The sequence below is a fragment of the Ascaphus truei genome, chromosome 18, assembly GCF_040206685.1.
Source record: "Ascaphus truei isolate aAscTru1 chromosome 18, aAscTru1.hap1, whole genome shotgun sequence".
Lineage (NCBI taxonomy): Eukaryota > Metazoa > Chordata > Amphibia > Anura > Ascaphidae > Ascaphus > Ascaphus truei.
In genome coordinates this window covers 8750126-8763831 of record NC_134500.1, presented here as the reverse complement: position 1 = coordinate 8763831, position 13706 = coordinate 8750126, and the positions used below count along the sequence as shown (strand labels likewise).

The 13706-nt window shown below is 57.5% G+C and overlaps 1 protein-coding gene across 1 annotated transcript in view; it reads right to left on the bottom strand.

Annotated features, from left to right (window-relative positions):
• The window catches only part of MAP2K1 (mitogen-activated protein kinase kinase 1), a 33767-nt gene that overhangs the window by 14832 nt on the left and 5229 nt on the right, over nt 1-13706 (bottom strand). Inside the window, exons 2-5 of the mRNA XM_075575370.1 lie at nt 5766-5976; nt 2654-2800; nt 1741-1818; nt 901-952 (exon numbers count right to left, since the gene is read on the bottom strand). Coding sequence (XP_075431485.1) covers nt 901-952; nt 1741-1818; nt 2654-2800; nt 5766-5976 — 488 coding nt within the window. The remainder of the gene's footprint in view (nt 1-900; nt 953-1740; nt 1819-2653; nt 2801-5765; nt 5977-13706) is intronic.

The following is a 13706-nucleotide window of genomic DNA, read 5'->3' as shown; positions in this document are numbered from 1 at the left end:
GTGACACAGATAGAAGGGAGCTATGAGTCTGTCCCTCCCCCCGCAGGGTGACACAGTAACACAGACAGAAGGGAGCTATGAGTCTGTCCCTCCCCCCGCAGGGTGACACAGTGACACAGACAGAAGGGAGCTATGAGCCTGTCCCTCCCCCCGCAGGGTGACAGTGACACAGACAGAAGGGAGCTATGAGTCTGTCCCTCCCCCCGCAGGGTGCCACAGTGACACAGACAGAAGGGAGCTATGAGCCTGTCCCTCCCCCCGCAGGGTGACACAGTGACACAGACAGAAGGGAGCTATGAGTCTGTCCCTCCCCCGCAGGGTGACACAGTAACACAGACAGAAGGGAACTATGAGACTGTCCCTCCCCCCGCAGGGTGACACAGTGACACAGACAGAAGGGAGCTATGAGTCTGTCCCTCCCCCCGCAGGGTGACACAGTAACACACACAGGAGGGAGCTATGAGCCTGTCCCTCCCCCCGCAGGGTGACACAGTGACACAGACAGAAGGGAGCTATGAGCCTGTCCCTCCCCCCGCAGGGTGACACAGTGACACAGACAGAAGGGAGCTATGAGTCTGCCCCCCCCGCCCCCCGCAGGGTGACACAGTAACACAGACAGAAGGGAGCTATGAGTCTGCCCCCCCCGCCCCCCGCAGGGTGACACAGTGACACACACACACTGTGTTACAGAAGCATTACTGCAGCGCTCTTCCCTGTCTAATGACCATCACACCCCTCTCTGGAATTAACCCCCGCAGCACCTTCCTCACCTGCCATTTCACATATTTGCTCTGTTTTGTCTGCATAGCCCTCTAACCCTTTCACTGCCAGGGGAGGGGGGGTGTAAAGCTCCTTTTAGCAGTGAAGAGATTGTGTTTAACCCCTGCGACTCCTCCTCACCTCTATGCATGATCTTGTGCTTCTCCCGCAGGTAGGTCAGACCTTTTAGCACCTATGGAAGAAAGCGATGTGCGACACAATTAGCAGCAGAGTTTTCCCTCCTCTGAATTCCCCTTTCCCCCCTTCCCCCTTTCAGCCATTACAGCTGCACTGCACAAGTTCTGTTATCATCCGAGTGTCCCATCTGCCCAGCACCGTCCCCGCAGCACCCTGTCCCCGCAGCACCCTGCCCCCGCAGCACCCTGCCCCCGCAGCACCCTGTCACCCCACCACCATCCCGCCCCATCCCTGTAAATCTCACATCACTGAGTGTAAGCTCTCCGGAGCACAGACTCGCTTCCCTCAATGGTCACCAGTTACATGATGAACTTGCCCGGTTCTGTACAGTATTTCCCGACGTTCTCTCCTACTATACACACCCCAATAAACATGCAAATAATTATATACGTCTCACCCCCTATGGGACCGCCATGGCCTTAAAGGGGTTACTGGTGCCGACCCCCAGAGAGGGTAATGCCTTTTCCTATTAGATGGGGGTAGGGGCGAGTCAGCCCGAGCAAGGACACGCGGCCCCGAGCAAGGACACGCGCCCCCCGAGCAAGGACACGCGCCCCCCGAGCAAGGACACGCGCCCCCCGAGCAAGGACACGCACCCCCCGAGCAGGGACACGCGGCCCCGAGCAGGGACACGCGGCCCCGAGCAAGGACACGCGCCCCCCGAGCAAGGACACGCGGCCCCGAGCAAGGACACGCACCACCCGAGCAGAGTCACACTCGCACACACTCGCACACACTCACACACACTCACACACACTCACACACACTCACACACACACTCACCGCAATGCTGACTTTTCCCAGGATTTTCTCAGGGATTTTCCCCGCTTTCTTTAACACCTGATCGAGAGAGCCTCCATCCTGTGGGACAGACAGGGTGACACACGGAGACATCGGTAAATGACAGTGCCCGGCGCTCTCTCGCTGTCAGCTCCACTCATTCCATTCGCAAACACACATCCACTAAGTGCTCCACTCACACTCACTCACTATAAGATGCTCCCTCATCCACTGCACACTCGTCCTCACTTACCTTCTGCTCCATCTAATGCACACTAACACCACATCTTTCCTCTCCCTCACACACTGCCACATGCTTCCACTCACGAGCGTCCTCTCACACTACATGCTTCCACAATCATCCCATGCTGCCTCTCCTGCAGTCACCTACTCTCACATCACAATCCCTCTCACCTTGTGCTTCCGCTCACTCACACTCACCACACATTCACATGTTTCCTCTAGCTCACACGCTCACACACTCCCCAGACTCACTCCCCATGTGCTTCCACTCACTCACACTGACCATATGCTTCCTCACACACTCACCATGTTCACCCTCGCACACTCACCATGTGCTTCCTCTCACTCACACTCACCATGTGCTTCCTGAGTAACCCACCCATACTCTTCAGACACTCCCCATGTGCTTCCTCTCCCTCACACTGACCATATGCTTCCTCTCACACACTCCCCAGACAACACTCACCGTGTGCTCCCTCCCACACTCACCGCGTGCTCCCTCCCACACTCACCGCGTGCTCCCTCCCACACTCACCGCGTGCTCCCTCCCACACTCACCGCGTGCTCCCTCCCACACTCACCGCGTGCTCCCTCCCACACTCACCGCGTGCTCCCACCCACACTCACCGCGTGCTCCCTCCCACACTCACCGCGTGCTCCCTCCCACACTCACCATGTGCTCCATGCAGATGCTAATCTCTCCGTCGCTGTAGAAGGACCCGTAGAATCCTACTATATACGGGGAGTTGCACTCGTGCAGAACCTGCAGCTCCCGGATAATCTGGTTCCGGATCGCAGGCTTAATCTCCAGGTGAATCAGCTGCAAGAGAACGTGAGTGTGAGAAGAGAACGTGAGTGTGAGAAGGGAACGTGAGTGTGAGAAGAGAACGTGAGTGTGAGAAGAGAACGTGAGTGTGAGAAGAGAACGTGTACTCCATGGGAACAGGTCCATTATGTCTGTGTCACCGTGTCACCCTGGGGGAGGAGGAGCGGAGATGGGGGGGGAGGAGCGGAGATGGGGGGAGGAGGAGGAGCGGAGATGGGGGGGGAGGAGCGGAGATGGGGGGGGGAGGAGCGGAGATGGGGGGGGAGGAGCGGAGATGGGGGGGGAGGAGCGGAGATGGGGGGGGGAGGAGGAGGAGCGGAGATGGGGGAGGGGAGGAGGAGCGGAGATGGGGGGGAGGAGGAGGAGCGGAGATGGGGGGGAGGAGGAGGAGCGGAGATGGGGGGGAGGAGGAGGAGCGGAGATGGGGGGAGGAGGAGGAGCGGAGATGGGGGGGGGAGGAGGAGTGGAAATGGGGGGGAGGAGGAGCGGAGATGGGGGGGGAGGAGCGGAGATGGGGGGGGGAGGAGGAGCGGAGATGGGGGGAGGAGGAGCGGAGATGGGGGGAGGAGGAGCGGAGATGGGGGGAGGAGGAGCGGAGATGGGGGGGGGGAGCAGCGGAGATGGGGGGGGGAGCAGCGGAGATGGGGGGGGGAGCAGCGGAGATGGGGGGGGGGAGCAGCGGAGATGGGGAGGAGGAGGAGCGGAGATGGGGAGGAGGAGGAACGGAGATGGGGAGGAGGAGGAGCGGAGATGGGGGGGGAAGGAGCGGAGATGGGGGGGGGAGGAGGAGCGGAGATGGGGGGGGAGGAGGAGCGGAGATGGGGGGGAGGAGGAGGATCGGAGATGGGGGGGAGGAGGAGGAGCAGAGATGGGGGGGAGGAGGAGGAGCAGAGATGGGGGGGAGGAGGAGGAGCAGAGATCGGGGGGAGGAGGAGGAGCAGAGATGGGGGGAGGAGGAGGAGCAGAGATGGGGGGAGGAGGAGGAGCAGAGATGGGGGGGGGAGGAGGAGCGGAGATGGGGGGGAGGAGGAGCGGGAGATGGGGGGGAGGAGGAGCGGGAGATGGGGGGGAGGAGGAGCGGGAGATGGGGGGGAGGAGGAGCGGGAGATGGGGGGGAGGAGGAGCGGGAGATGGGGGGGAGGAGGAGCGGGAGATGGGGGGGAGGAGGAGCGGGAGATGGGGGGGAGGAGGAGCGGGAGATGGGGGGGAGGAGGAGCGGGAGATGGGGGGAGGAGGAGCGGGAGATGGGGGGGAGGAGGAGCGGGAGATGGGGGGGAGGAGGAGCAGAGATGGGGGGGAGGAGGAGCAGAGATGGGGGGGAGGAGCGGAGATGGGGGGGAGGAGCAGAGATGGGGGGGAGGAGCAGAGATGGGGGGGAGGAGCAGAGATGGGGGGGAGGAGCAGAGATGGGGGGAGGAGCGGAGATGGGGGGGAGGAGCGGAGATGGGGGGAGGAAAAGCAGAGATGGGGGGGAGGAGGAGCAGAGATGGAGGGGGGAGGAGGAGCAGAGATGGGGGGGAGGAGGAGGAGCAGAGATGGGGGGAGGGGAGCAGAGATGGGGGAGGAGGAGCAGAGATGGGGAGGGAGGAGGAAGAGCAGAGATGGAGGGGGAGGAAGAGCTGAGATGGGGGGAGGAAGAGCTGAGATGGGGGGGAGGAAGAGCTGAGATGGGGGGGAGGAAGAGCTGAGATGGGGGGGAGGAAGAGCTGAGATGGGGGGGAGGAGGAGCAGAGATGGGGGGGAGGAGGAGCAGAGATGGGGGGGTGGAGGAGCAGAGATGGGGGGGTGGAGGAGCAGAGATGGGGGCGGGGGAGCAGAGATGGGGAGGAGGAGCAGAGATGGGGGAGGAGGAAGAGCTGAGATGGGGGGAGGAAGAGCAGAGATGGGGGGGAGGAAGAGCAGAGATGGGGGGGAGGAGGAGCAGAGATGGGGGGGAGGAGCAAAGATGGGGGGGAGGAAGAGCTGAGATGGGGGGGGAGGAGCAGAGATGGGGGGGAGGAAGAGCTGAGATGGGGGGAGGAAGAGCTGAGATGGGGGGGAGGAAGAGCTGAGATGGGGGGGGGGAGGAGGAGCAAAGATGGGGGGGAGGAAGAGCTGAAATGGGGGGGGAGGAAGAGCTGAGATGGGGGGGAGGAGGAGCAGAGATGGGGGAGGAAGAGCTGAGATGGGGGGGAGGAGGAGCAAAGATGGGGCGGGAGGAAGAGCAGAGATGGGGGGAGGAGGAGCAGAGATGGGGGGGAGGAAGAGCTGAGATGGGGGGGGAGGAGGAGCAGAGATGGGGGCGGGGGAGCTGAGATGGGGGGGAGGAGGAGCAGAGATGGGGGAGGAGGAGCGGAGATGGGGGGGGGAGGAGGAGCAGAGATGGGGGGGAGGAGGAGCAGAGATGGGGGGGAGGAGGAGCGGAGATGGGGGGGAGGAGGAGCGGAGATGGAGGGGAGGAGGAGCAGAGATGGGGGGGAGGAGGAGCAGAGATGGGGGGAGGAGGAGCAGAGATGGAGGGGGGAGGAGCGGAGATGGGGGGGGAGGAGGAGCGGAGATGGGGGGGAGGAGGAGGAGCGGAGATGGGGGGGGGGGAGGAGCAGAGATGGGGGGGGGGAGGAGGAGCAGAGATGGGGGGAGGAGGAGCGGAGATGGGGGGGGAGGAAGAGCTGAGATGGGGGGGAGGAGGAGCAGAGATGGGGGGGAGGAGGAGCAGAGATGGGGGGGGAGGAGGAGCGGAGATGGGGGGGAGGAGGAGCAGAGATGGGGGCGGGGGAGCAGAGATGGGGAGGAGGAGGAGCAGAGATGGGGGGGGAGGAAGAGCTGAGATGGGGGGGAGGAGCAGAGATGGGGGGGAGGAGGAGCGGAGATGGGGGGGAGGAGCAGAGATGGGGGGGGAGGAGGAGCAGAGTTGGGGGGGGGAGGAGGAGCAGAGTTGGGGGGGGGGGGAGGAGGAGCAGAGATGGGGGGGTTTTCTCACCTTCCTCGCCATGATGAGGCTGGACGGCCGGTGGGACACCTTGAACACCACCCCCCCGTTGCCAGCTCCGAGCTCTGAGACCTTCTCAAAGTCATCGTCCTTCAGCTCGCCGACTTTCTGCTTCTGGGTGAGGAAGGCCTCCAGCCTCTTCCTCTGCTGCTCATCCAGCTCCAGCTCCTCCAGCTTCTTCTGCAGGGCCTCAAGGTTCGTCCTGAGACAGGAGGCAGGGGGAGAGGGGGGAGAGGGGAGAAAGGAGATAAATAAGGGGGAGGGAGAGAGGGGGAGAGGGGGAGAGGGGGAGAGGGGGAGAGGGGGAGAGGGGGAGAGGGGGAGAGGGGGAGAGGGAGAGGGGGGGGAGAGGAGGGAGAGGGGGGAGAGGGGGTAGGGAGAGGGGGGAGAGGGGGTGGGCATAGGAGAAAGGGGGGAAAGAGAGAGATTGAAAGAGGGGACAGAGGAGAAGGGGTTAATGGCACCCCAGGTAGGATAGTTGCCCCCTTCCTGCCCTTTCCTGTGCCAGGACTGCTGCCCTGCTTCGTCTAACTTTATCTTTTCACATCTGAACCCACACACGCATTACACTGCTTATAACACACACACACACACACACACACACACACACACACACACACATTACACTGCTTATATCACACACACGCATTACACTGCTTATATCACACACACACACACACACACACATTACACTGCTTATATCACACACACACACACACACACACACACACACACACACACACACACTACACTGCTTATATCACACACACGCATTACACTGCTTATATCACACACACACACACACATTACACTGCTTATATCAAACACACACACACACACACACACACACACACACATTACACTGCTTATATCACACACATGCGCGCATTACTCTGCTTATATCACACACATGCGCGCATTACTCTGCTTATATCACACATGCGCGCATTACACTGCTTATATCACACACACACACACATTACACTGCTTATATCTCACACACACACACACGCATTACTCTGCTTATATCACACACACACACACACACACACACACACACACACACACACACACACACACACACACACACGCATTACACTGCTTATATCACACACATGCGCGCATTACTCTGCTTATATCACACACACGCGCGCATTACACTGCTTATATCACACACACACACACACACACACACACACACACACACACACACACACACACACATTACACTGCTTATATCTCACACACACACACACACACACATTACTCTGCTTATATCACACACACACACACACACACACACGCATTACACTGCTTATATCACACACACACGCGCATTACTCTGCTTATATCACACACACGCGCGCATTACACTGCTTATATCACACACACACATTACTCTGCTTATATCACACACACACACACACACACACACACACACACACACACATTACACTGCTTATATCTCACACACACACACACACACACACACACACATTACTCTGCTTATATCACACACACACACACACACACACACGCATTACACTGCTTATATCACACACACACGCGCATTACTCTGCTTATATCACACACACGCGCGCATTACACTGCTTATATCACACACACACATTACTCTGCTTATATCACACACACACGCATTACACTGCTTATATCACACACACACACACACACACACACACGCATTACACTGCTTATATCACACACACACGCATTACTCTGCTTATATCACACACACACGCATTACACTGCTTATATCACACACACACGCACACTGCTCTGCTTATATCACACATGCGCACACTGCTCTGCTTATATCACACACACGCGCGCATTACACTGCTTATATCACACACACGCACACTGCTCTGCTTATATCACACACACGCACACTGCTCTGCTTATATCACACATGCACACTGCTCTGCTTATATCACACACACGCACACTGCTCTGCTTATATCACACACACACACGCGCATTACACTGCTTATATCACACACACACTGCTCTGCTTATATCACACACACACACACACACACACACTGCTCTCCCCACCTGTCCCTCTTCGTGAGCGTTTCACCTGTACAGCTGGAGGTGCCGGGAGAGACACACAACTTGCAGGTGACACACAACCTCCCGGTGACACACAACCTCCCGGTGACATACAACCTCCCGGTGACACAGTATAAAGTATCCGGCAAGCAGTGACATACAGGAGGATTTATCAGACTTTTTTGCATTGGGTTTGTACCAAACAGAAGCCGAGGGCCCCAGTCACTAAATGGTGCTACACGTTTGCAGTTGTTCCCACCTATTGTGGCAATGTGACACAATGCTGTATGTGTCCGGGCCTTGGAGGCCTCAGCGTGCGGCCCACACAGGGATTTGGGGAGTTATTAATGCTTCCAAGTAACTGAAATGTATTCTAAAAAGAAAGTGTGTTTTTAAACCCATCAGCGCCAGAGAAACCAATGTGAGGAGTCCCCAGAACTGTCCCAGTATCCTGCCCCGTCTCGTGTATGGTCCTAGCGGTGCCTGCCTGTATATCTGGTACACAGTCCTAGCGGTGCCTACCTGTATCTCAGGTACACGGTCCTTGCGGTGCCTGCCTGTATCTCTGGTATATGGTCCTAGCGGTGCCTGCCCTGTCTCTGGTGTATGGTCCTAGCGGTGCCTGTCCTGTGTCTCTGGTACATGGTCCTAGCGGTGCCTGCCTGTCTCTGGTACATGGTCCTAGCTGTGCCTGTCCTGTGTCTCTGGTGTATGGTCCTAGCGGTGCCGGCACTGTGTCTCTGATGTACGGTCCTAGCGGTGCCTGCCTGTATCTCAGGCACACGGTCCTAGCGGTGCAGGCACTGTGTCTCTGATGTACGGTCCTAGCGGTGCCTGTCCTGTGTCTCTGGTGTACGGTCCTAGCGGTGCCTGTCCTGTGTCTCTGGTGTACGGTCCTAGCGGTGCCGGCACGGTGTCTCTGGTGTACAGTCCTAGCGGTGCCTGTCCTGTGTCTCTGGTGTATGGTCCTAGCGGTGCCTGTCCTGTGTCTCTGGTGTATGGTCCTAGCGGTGCCGGCACGGTGTCTCTGGTACATGGTCCTAGCGGTGCCTGTCCTGTGTCTCTGGTGTACGGTCCTAGCGGTGCCGGCACGGTGTCTCTGGTGTACAGTCCTAGCGGTGCCGGCACTGTGTCTCTGGTGTACAGTCCTAGCGGTGCCGGCACGGTGTCTCTGGTGTATGGTCCTAGCGGTGCCGGCACTGTGTCTCTGGTGTATGGTCCTAGCGGTGCCGGCACGGTGTCTCTGGTGTATGGTCCTAGCGGTGCCGGCACTGTGTCTCTGGTGTACAGTCCTAGCGGTGCCGGCACTGTGTCTCTGGTGTACAGTCCTAGCGGTGCCGGCACGGTGTCTCTGGTGTATGGTCCTAGCGGTGCCGGCACTGTGTCTCTGGTGTGCGGTCCTAGCGGTGCCGGCACGGTGTCTCTGGTGTACAGTCCTAGCGGTGCCGGCACGGTGTCTCTGGTGTGCGGTCCTAGCGGTGCCGGCACTGTGTCTCTGATGTACGGTCCTAGCGGTGCCTGCCTGTATATCTGGTGTACGGTCCTAGCGGTGCCGGCACGGTGTCTCTGGTGTACAGTCCTAGCGGTGCCGGCACGGTGTCTCTGGTGTGCGGTCCTAGCGGTGCCGGCACTGTGTCTCTGGTGTGCGGTCCTAGCGGTGCCGGCACTGTGTCTCTGGTGTACGGTCCTAGCGGTGCCGACACTGTGTCTCTGATGTACGGTCCTAGCGGTGCCTGCACTGTGTCTCTGGTGTACGGTCCTAGCGGTGCCGACACTGTGTCTCTGGTGTACGGTCCTAGCGGTGCCGACACTGTGTCTCTGATGTACGGTCCTAGCGGTGCCTGCACTGTGTCTCTGGTGTACGGTCCTAGCGGTGCCGACACTGTGTCTCTGGTGTACGGTCCTAGCGGTGCCGACACTGTGTCTCTGGTGTACATTCCTAGCGGTGCCGACACTGTGTCTCTGGTGTACAGTCCTAGCGGTGCCGGCACTGTGCCTCTGGTGTACAGTCCTAGCGGTGCCGGCACTGTGCCCGTATCTGGCATGTGGCCTCAGAAACATGTGAGGGATTAACACTGTGACTGATATGCGGAGCATTTCCTGAGCGCAAACAGGTGCCGCAGGCTCTGCAAAGGGTCATCAGGAGTTAGCCCTTCACTGCAATGCAACCCCTTCTAATGCTACTGCACAGCTCGCACACACTGCTCTGCTTATCACACACACACACACACACACACACACACACACACACCTCTGCTTATATCACACACACACCTCTGCTTATATCACACACACACACACACACACACACACACACACACACACACACCTCTGCTTATATCACACACACACCTCTGCTTATATCACACACACACATACACACACACACACACACACACACACACACCTCTGCTTATATCACACACACACAAACACACACACACACACACACTGCTTATATCACACACAGCACTGTATATATCACACACACAGCTCTGCTTATATCACCCCTTCACACACACACACACACCTTTGCTTAACACACACACACTGCTCTGTATAGATCACACACCTCTGTATATATCACCCACCCACATTCCTCTGCTTATATCACGCACACACACCTCTGCTTATAACACACACACACACACACACGGTACAGCGTGGTCAGTGCCAGGCTCCCTGCCCCCACACACAGAGACCCCTGCCAAGCCATCCATATACAGAACAGGTACAGCGTGGGCAGTGCCAGGCTCCCTGCCCCCACACACAGAGACCCCTGCCATCCATATACAGAACAGGTACAGGGTGGGCAGTGCCAGGCTCCCTGCCCCCACACACAGAGACCCCTGCCAAGCCATCCATATACAGAGCAGGTACAGCGTGGGCAGTGCCAGGCTCCCTGCCCCCACACACAGAGACCCCTGCCAAGCCATCCATATACAGAACAGGTACAGCGTGGGCAGTGCCAGGCTCCCTGCCCCCACACACAGAGACCCCTGCCATCCATATACAGAACAGGTACAGGGTGGGCAGTGCCAGGCTCCCTGCCCCCACACACAGAGACCCCTGCCAAGCCATCCATATACAGAACAGGTACAGGGTGGGCAGTGCCAGGCTCCCTGCCCCCACACACAGAGACCCCTGCCATCCATATACAGAACAGGTACAGCGTGGGCAGTGCCAGGCTCCCTGCCCCCACACACAGAGACCCCTGCCAAGCCATTCATATACAGAACAGGTACAGGGTGGGCAGTGCCAGGCTCCCTGCCCCCACACACAGAGACCCCTGCCAAGCCATCCATATACAGAACAGGTACAGGGTGGGCAGTGCCAGGCTCCCTGCCCCACACACAGAGACCCCTGCCATCCATATACAGAACAGGTACAGGGTGGGCAGTGCCAGGCTCCATGCCCCCACACACAGAGCCCCGCTGCCAAGCCATCCATATACAGAACAGGTACAGGGTGGTCAGTGCCAGGCTCCCTGCCCCCACACAGAGAGCCCTGCCCACACACACTTCTTTGCTTCCTTTAACCCTTTCACGGCCACTGGTTTGCACAAATACACAACTCGCCTCCCTTTTCATTGGATACAGGGAGGTGCATTGTGAGAGCATTCACTCAAGTAACACGCTTTCTATTGTTTGTTTTCCACAATTAGATTGTAAGCTCTACAGGCAAAGAGACCCATCCAAACTTTTTTGGGGGCTATATCTGCATACATGGGTTTTCCGGAATGATAAAATGGCCGCCCCCTTCTCCTGGTTTATTACTTCTGTTTTTATTACAGTTTCTTTTGGATTTGCATCTTTAATCTGCTTTGTAGGGGAGAGGGGAGAGAGGAGGAGACAAGAGAGAGAAGAGAGGGAGAGAGGATAGAGAGGGCGAGAGGATAGAGGGAGAGAGGATAGAGAGGGCGAGAGGATAGAGGGAGAGGGAGAGAGGATAGAGAGGGATAGAGGGAGAGGGAGAGAGGATAGAGAGGGCGAGAGGATAGAGGGAGAGGGAGAGAGGATAGAGAGGGCGAGAGGATAGAGGGAGAGAAGAGAGGATAGAGAGGGCGAGAGGATAGAGGGAGAGAAGAGAGGATAGAGAGGGTGAGAGGATAGAGGGAGAGAAGAGAGGATAGAGAGGGCGAGAAGAGAGGATAGAGAGGGCGAGAGGATAGAGGGAGAGAAGAGAGGATAGAGAGGGTGAGAGGATAGAGGGAGAGGATAGAGGGAGAGAAGAGAGGATAGAGAGGGCGAGAGGATAGAGGGAGAGAAGAGAGGATAGAGAGGGCGAGAGGATAGAGGGAGAGAAGAGAGGATAGAGAGGGCGAGAGGATAGAGGGAGAGAAGAGAGGATAGAGAGGGCGAGAGGATAGAGGGAGAGAAGAGAGGATAGAGAGGGCGAGAGGATAGAGGGAGAGAAGAGAGGATAGAGAGGGCGAGAGGATAGAGGGAGAGAAGAGAGGATAGAGAGGGCGAGAGGATAGAGGGAGAGAAGAGAGGATAGAGAGGGCGAGAGGATAGAGGGAGAGAAGAGAGGATAGAGAGGGCGAGAGGATAGAGGGAGAGAAGAGAGGATAGAGAGGGCGAGAGGATAGAGGGAGAGAAGAGAGGATAGAGAAAGAGAGAGAAAGAGAGAGAAAGAGAGAAAAAGAGAGAGAAAGAGAGAGAAAGAGAGGGGAGAGAGGGGAGAGAGGGGAGAGAGGGGAGAGAGGGGAGGGAGGGAGGAGGGATGGGAGGGAGGAGGGAGGAGAGGGAGGAGAGGGAGGAGAGAGAGGAGAGAGAGGAGAGAGAGGAGGGAGAGGAGGGAGAGGAGAGTGGGCTGTGGTGCCAGAACTTCGGTTTTTCTCTGTTCCTAAGCAACCAGAAATAACAAGAAATACATTATTATTCCACAAACCCCTACTCACCGCCCCCCACCGTCCCCTGGCACAGCGGCGCTGGCGTTCGCAAGCTTCCAAGGCTTCGTGTTTAGGGGTGTTATAATCATATACTGCGGGGGCGGCCAACGTCCGTCCTCAAGGGCCACCAACAGCTCAGTATTAGGGATATCCCTGCTTCAGCACAGGTGGCTCAATCAGTGGCTCAGTCGAAGACTGAGCCACTGATTGAGCCACCTGTGTTGAAGCTGTGCCTGATTGAGCCACCTGTGCTGAAGCAGAGGCTGATTGAGCCACCTGTGCTGAAGCAGGGATATCCCTAATATCAGACCTGCTGGTGGCCCTGGAGTACCGGAGTTGGACATCGCTGATATACTTGGGTCTCTCTCAGCAATACCGCCTCATTCAGCGCCGGTTATAAATAAATATAAATGAGAAGGCTTGGCCGTGCGGATTGTGGGAGAATTTACCAAAACGTCTCCCCAACCGGCCCCCAAAACCCTGCTCCGGATTGATAACACGCAGAACAGCGTCTGATCCGTGGGAGCAGAGAACGGGCCGGTTTCCAGCACAACGCACAGCGAAGCGAGTTCCTCCCTCTTAAAGTGCGGCCCAAGCTGCCGTATTTTAAATTTTTTTAATTTGTATTTAATATGCGCATCAATACAATGCGCATAATGATAAGTAATTTGCTAAGTTGCCGACCGATCCGTTCTCCTGTGATCGATCAGCGAAGATTCGGCTCGGGGGTTCACTAAATGGCTGTCAGTGCAGCAGAAGAGGACCAAAGATGTAAAGTTCTGTGGGGAAGATCATGTGACCAGGCAGTAACTAGATACAAAAATCGGTGCACTGCTAGCGAGAGGCCAGAGCTTAAAAAGGGGTGTGCCAGAGCCTGTTTCAGAGGTGGAAGGGGATGTGACTTTGTAAATGGTTGCAATAGAAACAAAAAATGCTTGTTACATTATAATGCATTAAAAATGTCA